This window comes from Ambystoma mexicanum, chromosome 10 (genome assembly GCF_040938575.1).
Source record: "Ambystoma mexicanum isolate Mex_15411 chromosome 10, UKY_AmexF1_1, whole genome shotgun sequence".
NCBI classification, from domain to species: Eukaryota; Metazoa; Chordata; class Amphibia; order Caudata; family Ambystomatidae; genus Ambystoma; species Ambystoma mexicanum.
In genome coordinates, this window is record NC_090932.1 from 925,101,257 (window position 1) to 925,120,859 (window position 19,603).

The window sequence follows — 19,603 nt, forward strand, 5'->3', positions numbered from 1 at the left end:
GTCAGGATGGAAAAATACAGATCTTGTCCTAACTCTAAGGAGGGAATGTTCCCTAAAGAAATAAAATGAAGGGAAGTCTGTCTGTCATCAAATGTAAACTAATGTCTGTGTCAAAACCTATGCTTGCCCTTAATTCTAGCAAGTAATGGGGTGTGTGGGATTTGTCCAATTTAAGAGTGTTCTAAGCAAAATCAATGTGAAAATTGCTCTTCCACAGCTCCCTTTCCCAGGTTTAAGACACTCTGGGTCAGAAAGTTCCACAACTTCTTAGGATTCACTTGGCAAAATTCACAGTACCTTTCCTTTTCAAGATTCACTTCTTTACAGGGTCTCTCAGGCTCCCCTTGCATTGAGCTTGGACCCTTCTGGTTATCCTGAAGTAAGACTGGCACACAGCTAGAAGGAAAGCAAGAAGGAAATCACAGATGGCAAAGACAGAAACAGCCAGCGTGATGAGAGAAGCGCAGGATCCTGCGGAACACTGCCCTCTCCTAAACAGTGTCTAGCCAGTAAGACTCGACTGTAACCAAATAGGAGGCATAACTGCATTAGAAGTGGCCAACCATGCCGGAAGTAGACAATGCTGAAGGCCTGTCGAGCACTGATGGAAAGAAGCAGAACTGACAAGCCTGCAAAGGAACCAGAAATGCAGTTCCACTGCTTAAGGGACCACCTCCTCTGAGGAGTGCAGCATCAAGGAGCAAGGTACACAGTGATTCCAGGGCACCGGGTGGAAGCCAGAGGGGACCAGTCAGAGCCAAAACCAGGGTGAAAAGGACTATACCCCAAGCAGAGGTGAGAGAAAGTTACCCGAAAAAGGTGGAGAACCTAGAAATCCTACAGAGATTCAAGAACTGGAATACTCGGCGACTAAGTGGTAACTATAATGCCCGGAGGCAGAGAGGGAGTCACACCCCAAGAGGGGGTGAGAGACAGTACTTGAAGGTGTGGGACCACTATCCGGCCTATAGGGGGGGCGAGGCTCTTGTTCCATGAAGAGTAAGAATAAAAAAGATTGTGAAACTGGAAAACAGACTATTTGGGTAGGGGTCAGAAAACCGCCACCATTACCTTGAGAGAGACTCAACCCTTAACATAACCTTCTGGTTAAAGCGCGTTAACCTGTTTACTTGTCAGTGGTAGGGGCAAACTTTAGGTGAGGATAGAAGATGGGTTTATGTTGTGAGACATTCTGACAAGCACCATAGTTTTCTTTATAGAATAGTGAAAATCCACAGATGTAGGGATAAGGTAGTCCTTACATATCTATCTATACAAATAATAAAAGGCCAGGTGTACTTTTGTCCAATGCAGGCATGCACAGTAGAGACTGCCCACTTCGCCTGTTGTCGCTGCTAGAGTGAGCTGTTGCCTTAGGATATATAGTGGTCCTACTGTATTTGTGAAAACCTACTGTATCTTCTGTGTACCACTGACAGCTTTCTATGAATATGAAAATATTACACTAATAAATTATATACATTTCAACTAATATATAAACAATTAATTTGCTTAAGCACCATTTCTCTTATATAACAAAATTAATTTCTTTTTTTCCACATAAAGAGGGAGTTAAGTTCATATGTCTCCGTATAACCCTTTCACTGAAGCGTGTAAAATGCTGTATGAGGTAGAGCAAGAATGCATCCATGAAGCCGGTTTAAATGGAGTTGGCCCGTGTACACAGACTGTTAAACTATCAAATCAAGATCAGTTTCATATGTGGAACAGAACAAAATGATCATATCCATGATAGAATTTACTTTCACCAACCACATATTCTGCTTCAATAATGAAATTTATCAATAAATAAAAGGGACAGCTGTGGGGGCAAAGTATGCTCCTGCTTATGTATCTATCTATGGGTTACTATGAAATAGAACATGCCTGGACACACCCAGCCTTTACCAACACACAAGCCAATGTAGTATCCTAGGGATGGTACATAGATGACCTCATCCTAATCTGGGATGGTGATCATCAATCACTTGTTCAATATGTCACAAATTTGAATAACGATTACAATATCAAACTTACGATGAGTGAAAGCACAGAACACATTTTTTTTAACTTTTAAATATGTCAATAACTGCATCATACAAACACTATACAAGAAACCTACAGCCGGCAACAGTACACCATATGCCCAAAGCAATCCTCACAAACGTTTCTACAACATTCCATATGAGGAACTACTAAGAATTGAGAGGAATTGCAGTGAAGAAACGGAATTTGAACACCATAAACAAAAAATATTGATGGACTTCACCGAGAGAGGATATCAAAACAAAATCGTAAACAAAGGGCAAAAAATGAATGGAACTCCTCAAAACCAAAGGAAAATGAATTGGGAAAACATCCAACAAAGTCAGATTCATTACAAACTACAGCACCGATACGCATAGGTGTCCTGTCATAGTTTTGAAAGAATAGTTTCGAATGACAAAAACTTAGAATAAAAAGTTTTTTTAAAAAAATTTGAATGCATTTTCTTTATGTTAAAGGGTTTAGTTTCGTATAGTAAAAGAAGTGTTTTATATATTTATTTTTTTAAAGGGGCTTCGGGGGGACCCCCATAAAAAATGCATTTGACAGTTTTTTTTCGATGCTTTGTTGTTGAAAGTTTTGTCATTCGAAACTTTGACTGTCGAAACAGTCACTATAAACCATACACATATACTCACCAAAGTACTACGCAAGCACTGGAACTAACTACAATTAGACAATCAACTCAAACTGCATAGAATTGAAACAATTAATCACCTATCAGAAAGCAACCACAATCAAAACCCAAGTGAGTCCCGGTTTCATGAGACTGTATAAAAAAGCAAGCACATTGGAACAATCACGGATCTTAACAGTACGAGGGAAATTCAAATGTGGACAATGTAAGATATGCCCACATATGATGAATGGGCTGCAAAGTATTGATCTTCCGAATGGCACTAAGATGTTAAAGATGGGAGATTAAACAGCTGATAAATTGCAACACCAACTATGTCGTGTATGGAATATAGTGCCTATGCCAAAAATGGTTAATGGGAAGCACAATTCGTAAAATGAAGATCAGGATCTTGGAACATTTGAGAAACCTAAAAAATAAGGACACAAGTCACCCGTTGGGAACATTTTACAACAGAGCGACCAGATGGCAAATTGGAAAAACTAAAATGTGTGGGACTAGAAAGAATGTACCACCTGCCCAGGGGTGGCCCCCGAGAACTACTTCTCCGCCAGAGAGGCGGAATGGATACACATCATGGACACTTGCTTTTCTGGCTTGAACCAGGAAAATTAACTGTATAATTTTCTGTAATCAGAGGGACTATATTATTTTTTGAGATAAATGTACAATCACACGAATACTCAACTATATCTACAAAAAGTGGTAGAATTCAATTTAATCCCTAATGGCAAGCTCTTATCCAACAACACTCTATTTAAGGCAGTGCAAAACACATCAACTTTGAGATTCAGAACTAAATCCCCCACCAAATCTTTTGATAAGTCACAAACAACTAATGTGACTATTTAAATTAGTCTCTTTTCTACGAATTATAATTTTATCAACTGCTACAAAAAACGACCGTTTCAACTGTTTAATTACTTTTTATAGACCGCTCACGCAGTACCTTTAAGAACATGTAAAATTAGAAGTAATTTGCTGCTAGCAACATGGTGAAAGTTGCATGACTAACAAAAGCGTCATCGCGCATAGGACGCTTGTGCGATGACATCACACGCGTAAATAAATAAGGCAATTTTTGAATGCTGCATCCTACAGGATCGGCACTTGTGAAGTTAACGGCTAGACAAATACGATCCACAAGCATTTCTTTACTCGGGTAAGTTTATTTGGGAAGACTAGCTAGTTCTAATGAATTAAGAGCAATGGAGGTCACATCTAGGATGCTCAAAAGGCATCCCAACACGGCTTATTATCCTAATCAATCTTACAGGGGCTTATCATCTGACAAGGGAATACCCCCAAATCACCACTGGTATATTTGGCCAGGAACACCAGTGGGTGAGTCAACTTAATTCACTCTGTCACCGAAGGTAGTAGTTTAACTATACATTACATATATTTTAAAGTATCACTTTCTCTGGTTGATACAGACACTAAAACAATTAACCACAAGGCATTGGATCTACACAGATCTGACCAACTTTTCTCCTCCTGCCATTCTAATTAGGATGGTGAAACACGTGTAGAGGATAACCATATGAGAGGATAACTATATGAGAAAGAGGATAATCACATGAGGAAATCAAGTAATCAAATATATGACAAACTGAGTATTGCCAAATAAACTTTGCTACAAATCTACTACCATTCGAATCTTTATTTCCTAATTAGAAAAACACACACCCAGTTGAAAAAACATTTTGGTTATTGGCGCAGAATGTTGACCTCATATTTGTAATAATCAGGTTTTTACACTAGTTTCAGATAATAAAACATTGTTGAAAAGATGACTTTGAATGGATTGTGCCCTCCAACGTATTCCACGTTTTTGACATATAATGTCCACAGCTGTGTACTTCGGAAACTTTTCGGCAGAGGACGTCTTGCGTCAATGGCGTCTGGTAGATGTCCCTTGAAGGCCTCTGTCGAGGGTGACGTCACCGGGTGTTATAAATAGGATGCACGGCGCCTGTAGCCTCAGTTCCGTTTTTTCTGCAAACGTGTTTGCTTAGGAGACTCTGCGTGCCTTGTGTATTCCTCGTGAAAGTCTTCTTCTTCGACCCCTCCGACTCTGTGGTCTGGCTTTAAGACTTGCTGGGACTGCAAGTCTAAGATGTTTATTACGGACCAGCATCGCATTTGTTTGTGGTGCCTGGGCGAGAGTCATGACACCGACTGTTCCAAATGCCAGTCGCTGACTGCTAAGGCCTTGCAGGAGCGTAAGGGGAAGCTCCAGGTAGGTAGGTGTTCTAAACCCAGTAAGTCTTGTAAAACTTCTAAAGTGATGTCCACTGACGATTTGAGAGGCGACTTTGTGTCGGAAGGAGTCCCGGGGATCTCGGTCCCGGAGTGGTTCCCGTTATTCGTCGTCCTCGTCTCGGCATTCCAGGAAGTGCTGTCACCGGTCGCCTTCCCCGTCCACCTCGGAGGATGGCGCCGCAAGGAAAGTGGCTTGTCCTACTAAGTCCTTGACTCCAGAGGAATGGGCAGCGTTTCAGGGTGCAGATGCTGGTGATTTCCCAATCCCAGGGCACAGTTCCCTGCCGGCTTCTACCAAAGGCGCGGACGGAACAGTCCTGTTTCGTGGCTCGTGCGCCTTCGGGCTCGGGTTCTTCGTGCGATTTTCATCTGGAACCTTCGAGCTCCCCTTCGGGCAAGGTTCAGGATGATCGCAAAAGACATGCTTCCCGGTCTCGGTCCTCGTCCCCAGCGAGACTGCAGAAACCTGATAAGTGCTTGCGGTTGGTGTCAACTCCGTTGGCGCTGCGTCCATCAGAGACGGATGTCGAAGCTTTGCCTTCACATCAGCCGTCGACGCCAAAGCCATCGACGCTGAAGCCATTGGTGTCCTCGACTCCTTCGACGCCTTTGCAGCCTTTTCACCTTAATTATTGATGGAGGTCCCTGGTACTGTGGATCCTCCAAGGAAGGCTACTTCCAAGTCTGTAGTTTGACCCTGTTGAACCTGATGGGGCTCCTGTCTTTTCTGGGGACAGTCAGTTGGAAGAGTTACAGCAATCTCTTCATGATGCCAGTGGCTTGGACACTTCTCCAGAGGTGGAGTTTGGCAGGCCTGAGCCTGGGGCTCATGCTGAGTCGTCCGACTGGAGACTGATGGCTAGGGTCACTGAGTATCTTGGTTGGTCTAGTCCTCCAGAAGCTTTTGTTCAGGATGACTTAACAGATATTTTGGGCCAAGGTCTGTCCTCTGACCCGGTGTTGCCTTTTCATTTGACGTTGAATCAAAGGATGGTGGCTGCTTGGCAGACGCCATAATCTCTTCCGACATTAACAAATCGTTAATTAAAAAATACCGCCCCTTCCGGTAGCGAGCCCAGCTACCGTTTCTCTCGCCCCACTCCTAAGAGTTTGGTGGTTCAGGCGGTTATGGCCACCTCGAGGCAGGTGGCGTACCCTACCATCTCTCCTGATAGGGACGACAAACGCTTCGACGGTTGGGCACGCAAGTTGTTTTCTGCGGGCAGTATGGCACTGCAGTCGGCCAACTCCACTTGTGCCTTAGCAAGATTTTCACACACTCTGTGGAATTGTTTCTCTTGCGGCTGAGCATATTCCCAAAGGGGAAGAAAGGGATGGGTTCCTTGCTCTTGTGCAGGATGGCAAGGATACCATGTGTGAATCCCATCAGTCGTGACCGTGTAAGCCGGTCCATGGCTGCGAGCACCGTTATAGGCAGATTTGCGTGGTTTGCTCTGGATGTGCAAGCCTGTCTTTTGAACATGCTATTTAATGGCTTGCATTTGTTTGGCAAGCGAAACCGGAGATGGGTAGACCTCTACTTCGCTGACAAGGAGGAAGTAACCACTATAATCTACGCAAAATGCGTCAGCGGATATTACATTTTCCCACCCATTCCTCTGCTCCAGCGGACCCTACGCAAGTTCCGGGCTTCCGTGGGTTGCAGCCTCATCCTGATTGCCCCCCACTGGCCTTCGAGGCACTGGTTTTCAGACCTGCAGTTGTGCTCCAAGGGTCCTGTCCATCTTCCGATCTCCGGCAGGGGCTTCCTGATGCAGCAGGGTGCAGCAGTGCATCTGGACCTGGCATGCTCAATTCTCAGATGACAACTTGGACATCATTCAGCATACCAGGAGGCCCTAGACTTAGTCCCAGTATAAATGTTAATGGACTAGGTTCTGCCATTTGGCTCGCAACATAGGTGTGGACCCTGTCACCTTGCTCGTTTTGGAGTTCAGGTGGATACTTGCTGCACGTATTTGGCGGCCATCAGGGCTTAGAAGAATTCCCCCGAGCATGTTTTCGTCAGCCAAACCGGTGGTTAAGGCACACCTCAAGGGGTTGTCTAGGCTTTTTCCTCCAGTGCATATGCCGTACCTGGTCTGGGACCTCAATGTTGTTCTTGCAGCCTTGTAACGCAAGCCTTTCGAGTCGGTGGCCTCTGTGGGCATCGTTTTGGTGACGCTGGAGACTGTTTTATTGGTGGCTCTCACCTCTGCGCGCAGGATTAGTAAGCTGCAGGCATTGTCTTTGTGCAAGCCCTTCACCACTTTTTACAACAACCAGGTAATCTTGCGTACTCACTCAAACTTCTCTGTTCCATCTGAATCGAGAGATCTGTCTACCAGTGGTCTTCCGCAACCCACACTCTGAGGCAGAGAGGGCCCTACACTCCTTGCACCTCAAGAGGGTTCTCAAGTTTTATCTCTCCCGGAGAAAAGCTTTCCAGAAGGCTGAGGCATTGTTTGTAACTTTGGGGTGGGGGGGTGGACTCCTCCCCCGGCTCTAAGGCTTCCTTCGCCTGTTGGATGGTTCAGGCCATTTCAGAGGCCTACACTGCCATCAGCAAACCTGTTCCTAAGGGATTCATGTCCATGCACTCAGAACTAAGGGCCACGGCTGTCATGTTTCAGAGACATGCTTTTTGGCAAGTCATCAGCAAGGCGGCTACTTGGGCCACTCTGTCGACCTTCTCTAAACACTATTTTCTGGACACCGGCTCCAGGCGCGATGCAGAGTTTGGTCAGACGGTTCTGAATAACCTTTTTGCTTCATCTTCGATATGAGGCAGGATGTCAGACCTCTACCCTATGTTCTTGTTCGGTGGAATCACCCACAAGGATGGAGGAAAGGGGATGAGACATATGAGTAAAGTTACTCAACGTAGTGACTAGAGTAATCGCAGTCCATAGTCCCCCTTTCCTCCATATGTCCCAGCTACCTTCCCCCACTAGTATGCCAAGGGCTAATATGTAAAAGTGTAGCCAGGTATGTAAGTGTCCGATGTGTTCAAAGGTTACTGAGGTGAGGCGCCAGAGAGCGGTGCTTCGCGGGGCATTCCCACACCCGAAGCCGCGTCCTAGTGCGATATACTAAATTTCATGGGGAAGCTCAATTTTTCACTGCCAAAGGTTTCGGTACCGTCCCCATGTTGGGTCCCGCCCACAAGGATGGACGAAAGGGGACTATGGACTATGAGTACTCTAGTTACTACGGTGAGGCACTTAATTTTTTTCTCCACTTGCATGGAATTCTCTTCCCCCGGACCTCTGAGAAATCGTCCACACGGATTTGTTCAAAACCAAACTAAAAGCCTACCCTCTAAACCTGCCGCTCATCTGTCTGCTAGCTAACATGTTTTCCTCCCCTCTAACCTGCCTCTGTCCCTCACTTCCTCTGTCTCCACTCTAGCCCTTCACCCATCTTGTTCACATCTCGAGCACAGCTGGCCGTACCGCCCACCTGCACTTAAAAATGCAAAGTGTTGGTTGTCCTTAATCTATGTATGTCCACTTATGTATTGTCCCTGGTCACTATTCCATTTGCTCGCCTCCACAACCTGGTCAGACTATCCCTCTAAATCGCCCCATTGTAAGAAGCTCACTGCTCCCCATACAATCTGATTTCTTATCTATTGTACATTCTTTTGTGATCAAAAGAGCATTGTTCTTCCTGTATATAAGTAAAATAAAAGTAGGGGAGTTGTACATTCTTATAACCCGGTGTGACAAGCTTGGGAAAATATCTTGGGTGGCAAACCTAAAGCATGCATAAGAGCACCTCGACTCAAGTTATCTAAAAACATTAGCATCTAACTGCAAAATTATCCATAAGGCACACTATTTGAAATGGATCATATTTTCAGTTTCTGATGTAGAAGCACTTTGTTGTTTAAAAAAAGAAACTTTGCTCTCTAAAGGGTCAAGTGTTCACACAGTGTTTGCCACTTTTCCAGATAGCGTCAAGCTTCCTCACAGTTGTAAATACAGTTTCTTAAACATTAAGGGTCTGAAGCGGCACCTTTTTACCAGCAGTCACTTGCTCTTCCTCCAAAGAATCCCCAATAGATATTGCCCATTGTCCCTCATTCTATGAGGTGACCCGGGGAAAAATAAATATTTTCTCCTGTCACTGCTTCTCTACCATCGTGATCACTCCCCTACAAAAGGGCCAACAGTTCACATCTGTAGGAATCTAATGTTGGAAGCACTCTTTCTCTGATCATTTGGATGCCACTGTCAGCAAGGGGCTTACCTCTAGCAGATCGATTGGGAACATTCTCAGACCTTTGCAGTGGCTGAAATGGTTTGAAGAGCTCTTCTGATGAGCAGTGTTCCCCCTCTGGCGCATTTGAACCACCAAGTGTTCGGCCTGCTGATCCAGTTCTCCACTGGCTTCAGTGTTCTTCCCTGGATCCTCACGTGCAGGAATCCCTACTATAGGTCTGCAGCTGCAGAACTGCACACTCCTATCTTTAGTGCAGCCCTGCAGGGGGAGCACACACCAGACTCTCCAATCTTCATCATCGGAGCAAGTCTGAACCTTGCAAGCCCTTCAGATGCCTGAAAGGGCAATTACCTCGTTTCACTTGAAAGATATCGGAGGGCTTGGGGTGCCAGAAGGATACATAAGGGAGCACTGGTCTAGAACCCGGCAGAAGACAGGTCATCTTGTATCCAGCCAGCTCCTCTCCCCACTCAGATTTACCCAACAATGTGAGACACAGGTTTTTGTTAGAAGGAAAGTGTCGGAGTAAGTAGATTCAGTGAAAGTTCCACCTCCTTTTTCTCAGCACCCTCCACAAGATGTTTTGTTAAACCTTTGTTGTGTTCCGGTGGAAAGGGAGAAGTTTACTTCACTCTACAAGCTGCCACTTCTTTCAAGCTGTCTACTGCTAATTATTCCTCTTCTTACCTCTTCCCCTGCACTCCTTTCTGCTTCCTCCAATTGTGTTTATTCGAATGGTCCAATGTCTGTGGTTTGCTGCCAACTGACTCAGTAAATATTCTGCTCCGGAACATCAAAGAAGTGTCACTGAGTGGTGGGTGAATTCAGGCTCTGAAATGGCCTGTAAGCTAGGTATTTCTACATTAAAACTAAATCTGTTTTTTTTTAATTCTTTTTAGGCTACTAGTCAGTGCATCTCAGGATGGAAAGCTAATTATTTGGGATAGCTATACAACAAATAAGGTAAGGTTCACTTTATATACAAATTCATTTTTCATTGTTTTTTCTTTTTTTTTTTTTGTATTCTACTGGCGTATGCCATGTCATTCTGAAGAGGAGTCTGAGTTCCTTCCCATTCTGGGACTTTTGGTGGATTTTAAATTGGAGAGGGGGAGTGGGGACTAAATATCCAAGAAACAAAAGTAATGCTCTGGAAGTAATACTCTAGTTAAATGTGATGTTTAGATGGAGGTCATGCTTTGATAATTAATTTGGCCATATGTGTTGAGGTAAGTAACCTGCCCTTCTATCCTGTATGAAGAGGGCAGGTCGCTAGGGACTGAATTGACCCAGTCGCTCCTTGATGTGTTTTGAAAAGGGTGTAAGGAGTGAGCACTCACAGATGCTGTATACATCCTCAGGTGTTTCTACCCCCTACGTTTCCCAAATCCACTCAATGGAGAGATCCTATGAGACCCCCCAGTACCATCCTTGTTTAACTATTGGCGTGTTAATGGTGACTATTTGACGCCTGGAGAATATCCAAAACAAGCCTCTGTAGAATCGAATCTTCCCATGGCTAAAACTTATTTTTTATCTGTCTATAAAGCGCCAAAGCCTGCAGGCATCAGGGGGGCTACATATGCACATTAAATCTAAAAAGACAGGACAACATGTAGATCAGAGGGGGGTAACCAAGTAATAAATAGCATGAGAAGATATCACTCAAATAAGGTTTGTCTTTAACTGCTTCCTGAACACTTGCTGTCTAATGTTGGTGATGGGGGGCAGAGAGTTCCAGGCCTTGGCTGAGACTATATGAAAATATCGGCCCAGGCCTCTGCATTTTTTGCTCCTTGGTACAGTCAGCAAGCCCCCGTTGCTAGAACGAAGTTGTCTGATGGGGACGTAAGGTTTTATTTTTTCATTTAGTTATGTGGGGGCGTTTCCAAGAATACATCTATGGGTCAAAGTAAGTGCTTTGAAATTTATTATAGCTGACACCGGTAACCAATGTCGTTTTTTTTTTTTTTTTTCTCTCCCTCTGTTCAGTGATTTTGTTCCCTCTTGGGGATGTTGTAGATGACACGCACAGCTTCATTCTGGATTATCTGTAATTTTCTGATGCCACCGATGGTAACACCAACCAGTAGAGCGCTACAATAGTCCATGCGGGGCATAATAATTGCCGTGGTCAGTTTCATCCGATTTATTTTGTGACGAGGGGTTTAGCCTGCCTCAGTACTTTGAGGTGGTATTGTGTGCTGCTGATCCACTTGTGCCTTTTGAGTTCACGGTGGCATTCATGTATACTCCAAGTGTTTTTTTCTATCATTTAAACTTTATTAAGCACTTTTCACTTTAGAACAACCGCCAGTACATTATGCATTGGTCTCCTACAGAAAACAAGGCATTCCTCAATTTGGTTCCAATAGTGCTCATGATGAATCATAACCGACAATAAACATAAAGATAAGTGCCTTGCATTGAAATTGGAAAATTTAACAAAAATAGAAAGCAGGCAGAGAAAAAAGGTACAAGTGCAACTTTTAGTGACTTGGCGTCGGTCTGCGACGTGAGTTGCGTTCCATAACTTATAACAGTGAGAATAAGGCCATCTCATGGGGTCTATGATGGATATTGAGGCTGTTATGCATGCTTACTTATGTGATTAATGGGGACCAGTCCGCTAGGAATTGAGGCATGCGCCCCTGCATTTCCCCCTTTGATTTTGCTCATGGCGGCCACGTACCAAACTCGTGCCCACCATTCCCTAATAACTGGTTCTTCCTGACTCTTCCAGTACTTCGCAATCACCAGTCTTGCCGCCACCAGGAAGTGGATGACCAAACGAGAGCCTCTGGTGCCCAGTGTGTAATGTCCCTGGGAGTCTTCGTTGCACAATAATAACACCAAGGGGTCTAGTTCAAGCTCGAATCTACAAATCTCCTTAATTTGGGCAACCACATTTTTCCAGAAACCTTGAATTTGGGGTTACACCCACCACATATGAATGAAGGAACACTGGGACACCCCACACCGCCAGCATTGGGGGGAGAGCTGTGGATTCATTTTGGGTAGCTGTTCTGGGGTCCGGTACCACCGGCAATATATTTTAAAACCATTTTCTTTGAGCTGGACCGCCTGAGATGCTTTACCCGCCCTTGTCCAGATACTGTATCATGTTATCATCAATGGGCCTACCCACGTCTTCTTCCCATTTAGACATGTAAATGTGTGGGGCTTTAAATCTACTGGAGTTCAACACCTTGTGTAGGGATGCAATACTCAAGTGTTTTAACTTCAATGATCATATAGGAGTATTCTGAACTATGCTTGGATTATTGAACCGAAAATCATTAGTTCAGTTTTTGATGGATTCAGGCACATGGAGTTTTGGGTCATCCAGCCTTTGATCTGGCTGTAGATGTGGTTGAGCTGTGCCAAATCGCATTCATGGTTTCCACTCAGTTCCATAATGAGCTGCGTATCATCCGCATAGTTAGAAAAGTGCAGGTTCAAAGCAGTCAAGAGATCATAGAGGGGTTTGATGTAAAGGTTGAACAGTGTGAGGGATGAGCACACTCCCTGTGGGACACCATCATGTATGGGTTTGGACGCTGAGGCTGCCTCTCCCCAGCACACTGTAGTTTTCTTATTGCTAAAGAAAGACCCAATCCATTTGTTTGCTGATTTGGAGCATTGCCCAAAAGTACGATGCAGTCCAGAAGGCGGGCATGTTCAAGCAGGTTGAAAGCCGCGGATGAGTCTAAGAATATCAGTAGACCTGATTTACCTTCATCCATAATGCCTAACATGTGTGTTTTTAAGTCCACCAACACTGTCTCTGTGCTGTGAAATGCACGGAAACCAGATTGTTTTTGGTGGAGAATATTAATATTTTTCAGATGTTGCAATTTTGCTAATGACTTTTGGCAAAAAAGTGTGTTGGTAATTGGACCCAGATTACTCGGGTTGTTTTGGTCTGGCTCTAGTTTATTGGGAAGAAGGGTGACTGCTACGTGTTTGAGTGTCTCTGGAACAATCCCATAACCAAAAGAGGAGTTCACGAAACACCCCAAAAAAGGGTCAAAATTGTTCAGATTTTGTAAGGGAATTTTAGATGGTAAAATATAAGCTATAATCTTGTCTCGTTGCAGTGAGCGCCCCTGCCACCATTTCTGTACTCCCCATGGTCCCTCCCACTGCACAAGCGGCCAACCCTGGCACTATCGGAAACCATGCCTTCTCGGCAACTGCCACCCCTTGCCTGGACCCGTAAATGCAGTCCCTGCTTGGGAGAGCGACTTCCCCTGTTATCACTTCCATTGACAATGCTGCCAGAGGAGAGCTCGGACAGATCGAAAGGCCAAACGATCCTCAACCTCTCATCCACCCAACAATCATCCAGCAACGCACTGCATGCTCAGGTGCAGCTGCTTCTCTCACAGAACCTGATACCAGCACCATGCCAACTTGGTCTGAATGTAGCAGCTGGATACCGTCAAATTGGTATCCCAATGTTTAACTCCAACAGGGGGTCCCACCAGCGCTGCCTCAATGAACAAACAGCCTTAAATGAGGCGCAGCAGTTCACCAGTGTTCGCACTCCTGCTTCCTAGGCGGTCCATTGTCGTCCTCGAATGCGGGGTGCACAAATGTACCCAGGCAGCACTACCCACTGCCTCGACGTAGAGTCCCCCTCAGCGTTTGGGACAAATGAGACATCTTATCTCTTCACATTGAATATCTCCATCCAGCCTAAAGGGGGGGGGTGTGCAGGCATGCTAATATTACCTTCCATCCACTCATCCCGTTGATTCTTTCTCCGCCTGTGGGGCCAATTTCGTCATGTCCACCCATGTATGTACTTTTTCAGGGGGTATCAAAGAAGAGGGATCGACCATTACGTAGGACCTTGAGTCTAGCAGGATATATGAGCATGTACCTTCGTCCTGCTCGCCTAAGACATTATTTTGCAGATCAAAGTCACGCTCTGCGCCTCTGGTTTTGAAGCATATAGTCAGGCTATATGGCCAATTTGGAAGACTCCCTTTGAATCATGCCACCATCCCTCAGGAACGCCAGGTGGGAATTCTTATTTAAAGATCGATGTGCTCGCTCTACTGTAAAGGCCTGTGGGAGATTCAGTCCACGAACGCCGTAGGGTTTGTGCCTTCAGCCACCTCTGGCAGGCCTATTATTCGTATATTGTTCCTTCTGCCCCTTCCCTCAGTGTCCTCAGCCCGATTTTCCAGCACCCAGCTTCTGCTGTAGGTCTTTGACCACCAATTGCATACTCGGGATGCTTGCTGTGTTGTCACCCTCCTGAGTTTCAACCCGGTCACTCCTGTCCACCAGGGCATGGACATCCTATCGAAGCAGCCCCACGTCCACCATAACTGCATCAATTTTAGATTGTAGGCATGTTTGCAGAGTGGCAATGGCCCTAAGGATCTGTTGTTCCCCTCCTGCCGCTGATCAGGTGGCCCTGGTGTCTGTACATGTCTGCTGTCTACTGCGGGCACTGTTTTGTCCTTATTGCTGCAGGCTTAGGCCTCCATAGAGGTCTGTTTAGCCTTCCCTTTACTGGCCCTGCCAGGCACATGGAGAGTGTATACACGGCTCTGTCGGCTAGTACCCCCTACCACCTCAGCAGCCCCAAAATATAATGGCAAGTGTGCTCAACATGGAACAGAACAAAGGTGTAGTCTCTGCAGGGGTTCAGGGGATGTTTATATAGATGCGTGCTCTTCAGTTCTGCTCATGGTGTGCCAGTTTATCCTCATAAGAGTTTGGGGTCCTGAAATCAACGTGCCAGTACACCTCTTAAGTGAAACAGTCCACAGGCACTGCCTCCTATGCATGCTCACAAGCCAGGCTGGGGTAGGGCCACACACTGTGGAGAGCTAGTGCAGGGGCACCTCCGCAAAGGCTCCCACAGTTCCCAGAGCCGGACACCAGCTGAGTTCCGTTCCTTAATGCTGCGCCTGAAGGTGACTAGTTGTGGCGAACCCTTGCACTGCCTGCAGCCGCACGCCGTCCACAGCTGCCTCCGGCGTGGCTCCGTAAGCTCTTGTGTAGGATTAAAGCGGTTCCCCCGAGCCCGCACTCGCTTGCAGGGGCAGTACAAAATCTCCTCCTGTGTGCCCCAGTCACAGCTGACTGTCTACCGGGGCACCCTGTGGCTCGGCCTGCGTTCTTTGTTTTGTCACAGCCCTTCAGTGCAGCCCGGTGTGCCAGCATCCCCAGCTGCCGCCATCTTGTCAGCCAACACCACCAGTCTGAAATTTCAACGCACCGCTTTTCAGGTTTCTGGCACTGCCACTGTGCTCCTGCACACAACAGGAGGACTGTACAGTAGAAACTAGTGTAAAAACCTGATCCTAGTTATTTTTAAGGGCATATCAATGTTGGATCGAGTAGGAGCACACAATAAATGCGACTTCAAAGCATGGCTGCTGGCCACCCCCTCAATTAAATGTAAAGTTACACATACATTGATTGAATTGCATAACGTTAACTTATTGAAAGGTTACTTATACAATACTACAGCATTAGAAACGTGACTGCATTTTTAAAAGTATTGTTCAAATGCTTGGGAAGTGAAAGAGTTTATAGAACCTTAAATATATAACATTTCGACCAAACCAAGGCAGAGGTTCCTGGGAGCTGTTTAACTCCTGCTTGCAGCCCAGAGTCTGGTTAGCTTGACACTATTTGCTACTAGAAGCTAGCTTGAGCTCCCCAGGCCAACTGATTTTGAAGTGGAATTTAATATGTACTTTAACTCTAAAAATAGGTCTTTGTAATTCAGTCTTATTTGCACCAAACAGTCCAAGCAAATTACAAGTCATATTTGATCTCCTTCCTGTGAGTGTCCTACCCCCCAGCCCCCAAACCCACCTTCGACCCCTAGTGGGTACTACTGATCCATGTGAAGATCTGTGGGTGAAAGAGCATTATCGGTGTGCATTATTTCATTTTTTATTCATATTGGGAGTAGTTGCAGTCTTACTCTTATGTCCTGTCCCCTTTCCTCCATAATGTATGGGTGTCCCTCGCGAGGGACAGGAGACAGAACCGTTTCCACCAGAAAAATCTTCTTCCCCTTTAAATTTAGAGGCACGCGGCCCTGGGAGCATGTGCTCCCCTGACTCCGCCCACCATCGCCACTCTCCAGCCCCCTTTGCCTCATCAACGGGAACGCATCGATTTCACCAGCGCTCATAGGTTTGGCTTTGGCCATGTAATACCACGCGCTCTTCCCTGGATATTCTTATATTTTGTCTTTTTCTTTTAGATACTTGGTGCTCCAACGCCACGCTCCTCCGGCGCATGTCAACTTTAGCGGGATACAGCAGGTTTCCAGCCTGTGAGGGGCTCTTCCCTACATCCGACCCCCACACCCTTAGCCTCCGCTGCCGTGGCACCGACCACGGCTGGGAAGGTTTTTCTGCGTGCAATGCCCTGACTCCATGCGCACTGAAGAACAGACTAGCCAGGTGGAGGGAGCTCTATTCACCATTGCACCCCGTAAGGGCAACTCCTTTCCGAAGAACCGCCCGACCAGCAGGAACCTGTTGGGTTCTAGCACCAGCACACGTACAGAGGCTAGACCATCTACCAGCCTCGTGGCCGAGGGGGGGGTCTCCGGATCCTTCCAATACCAGTGCTGAGAAACTGCAAGGTTCTTTTGCCGGGGTTACTCCTGAGGGGCAACGCCCTGGTACCGGCATTATGTCTGAGGGGGTGCCTTTACGCAGCACTACCGGCAAATCTGCCAAGGGCAGTACGCCTTCCAGGCCCCGGCCTGAGGTGCAGCATAGGCCTTATGTTCCAACACCAGGCGTCTTGGATGGGGCAGGTTCCAGAGAGCCAGGCACCACAACTTTGGCCTGTAGCTCGCCAAAATTGCTGCCACGCCAGACAAGATGGCTGCTCCCCAACCAGGTATGAGGCCTATAGTTAATCCATCAGCGGCGCAGGGCAGGTTTCCCCTGCACCACAGGCAGAGTGCTCCCCAGCAGCCTCCAGCCACTCCATCAATATACCTTGCCACCACTTCGGCCTCTGAAGACCGGTTCTTTGAAAGGTTCCTATCGCTGATGAGAACCCTGCAGATGGGGGCCATCCTCTGGGATGCTATCAGGGACATGCTCCCTTTGGTCACTCCACCGGCACCATAGTCATTCCTCTGATGGCTCCGGAGCCTCAGGCCCCAGTGCAGCCCGCGCTCCCTTTGCTGATTCTTGCCCCCCTGCCTCTGGCAATATAGGCGGTTCCACACCAGCCTCCGCAGCAGCCTCTGGCTCCGGTATCCACTCCGCAGCCCACTGCGCCCAGTAGCCCTCAGCCAGTTATGGATCCTCCGAGCACTCAGGTGGACACAGACGAGGAGGACCACCCTGACACGCCATCTTCAGCCAAGACCTTCCACAAACGCCTTGCAGCCCTGGCAGAATACCTGGGGCTTTCTCAGTCCGAGGTCAAACAGCCAGAGGAGGGGGTCTTGGCAGAAGTCCTCACCCTAAGGCCCCCCTCCAAGCCGGGGACCCGGATGCAGAAGAACGTAGTTGCTCTGGCCAAAAAGGGGTGGCTCAAGCTGCACTCGGCCCAGCCTGTCAATCGGCGCCTCAATGCCAAGTACAGGCAGTTGGAAGGGGAGATACTCTTGCTTTCGGCTCATCCTCAGCCACACTCCTCGATGATCGCTGCAACGTCACTCTATTCTAAGCCTCAGTCATCCTCGGTCACCTCGTCCTCGGTGCTGCTAGGCAAGGAGGAGAAGATCTTGGAGGCGTCCAGGAAAAAGCTGTACTCCAACGCCTCCTTGCACCTGTGTCAGACCAACTCGGGTGCCATGCTGGCAGCCGTTAACCAAAGGCTTTGGCGGGAGATTCCTCCCAGAACTAACGCCACAGAGCCAAGCTCGCTTCAAGGCGGGATTACCATTAGAATGGTAGCAGTAGCAGAACAGCCAGACTTTTCTCAAGAGTAAGTGAGCAGTACAAATAGTTACACAAAGGACAGAAATTACTATGATTCAGGCAAACACTGACTCAAGGTTTCTAAGTAAAAGAATATATATTTATTTACTCAACAGTTGTATAACATTTCACTATTCTAAGCAGGTTAAAAATCACAATCATAAATACACTACACCACTTCCCTTAAATTCCAGACAAGTTAAGCTCACAAAAAGAAGTGGGAGCAAAATGGCACTCTAGCAATTTAAAAGGGAGGGAAAGACAAAGTTATTAGAAATTAGGCAAAACCAATAGGTAAGTACTTGGGGCAATTAAACAAGAGAAGCTACAGTGAGGAGATCCGCTAGAAAAGGCTTGGGGCCAAAGTCAATGGGGCAAAAGTCTTTTGCACAAGATCACAGTTCAGGGTAGTTCGCGGTAAAGTTCGTGGCACAGATTCCGGATGAGGTTGGTTGGTAGAAAAGTTAGTTCAAAGAGAAGAGAAGGACAAGCCCTCGGTTTGGAGAAAGATTTCAAACACTTTCACCATGGTTGAACGAAACTGACAACCGGGTTTGCACAGTACCTTAAAACGGAGAGGGAGCTATAGCTGAGGTGGACGTTCCTGGTGGTTCCTGCAGGCTCACGGTTCCTGAAGCGACTGTTGGACTGACACAAAGTAGGAAGACTGGAGGGTCCTGAGCCACCCTGGGAAGAAACCAGCAGCAGAGCAAAACGATGAATAAAAGGTGAACTCCTTAAAACCCAAGCAGGGTCTGACCTTCCTGGCTATCCGGCCCACTGTAGCTCTGTACAGCAAATTCGACCAGAGGGAGGGGTCCTGGCTTGTCGTTTGGGCGAACTGGTTGGTCCCACCAGCTCAAAGGAAGAGGTTTCCTGGAGGATCTTCTGTCGTCGGATTCTGGCGATTCGGACCTGCAGCAAGGCTTCACCAGGTGGTTCAGTCGTGGTAGGGGTCCTCTTCTTCCAGTTCCTCGTTGGTTCTTTTGTTCCAGTGGCGACTCTGCTCTTCCAGTCCCAGAGACCTGCTTTTTATGGAGTTTCCCCCATTCAGACAGCCTGGCTGTCAATCACACAGCAGGGTGGCTGGCCTGGCAAGGCCAGTACCCTTAGCCAATCAGACAAGAGTGCGACTTGGGTTACCAAGGGAACCCATGGCAGGGGTCCGAAGATCCCTCCCTCACATCCTGCCTACCTGGACTATCAGGCGCCTTAAGGAGGGCTTCTGTGCAGAAGCCCGCAAAAAGACAGCGAACAAAGGAGTCCTCCCCAGTTTGGCGCGCAGAGAGAAACACGAGAAAGACTTTGACAAAAAAAAAATGGCGAATAAACCCAGCCGGAACCAAAATAAAATGTACTTGGTCAAGCAGGTTTATGTTTGAGGCTTATATAATAGCCTAAAACATTGCCACGTCTATATAAGATAATCGCGGTAGAAAAGTTAGGGTAGATACCACTGCCATCAGCCAAGTCTTAATGTTAAGGGAGCAGAACAAGG

General features: G+C 46.7%; 1 protein-coding gene across 6 annotated transcripts in view; it reads left to right on the forward strand.

Annotated features, from left to right (window-relative positions):
• GNB4 (G protein subunit beta 4) overlaps nucleotides 1–19,603 on the forward strand; it is a 1,465,460-nt gene that overhangs the window by 1,156,478 nt on the left and 289,379 nt on the right. For all 6 annotated transcript variants that reach the window (XM_069618681.1, XM_069618684.1, XM_069618683.1 and 3 more), the window contains one exon: nucleotides 10,075–10,138. In XM_069618681.1, coding sequence (XP_069474782.1) covers nucleotides 10,075–10,138 — 64 coding nt within the window. The remainder of the gene's footprint in view (nucleotides 1–10,074; nucleotides 10,139–19,603) is intronic.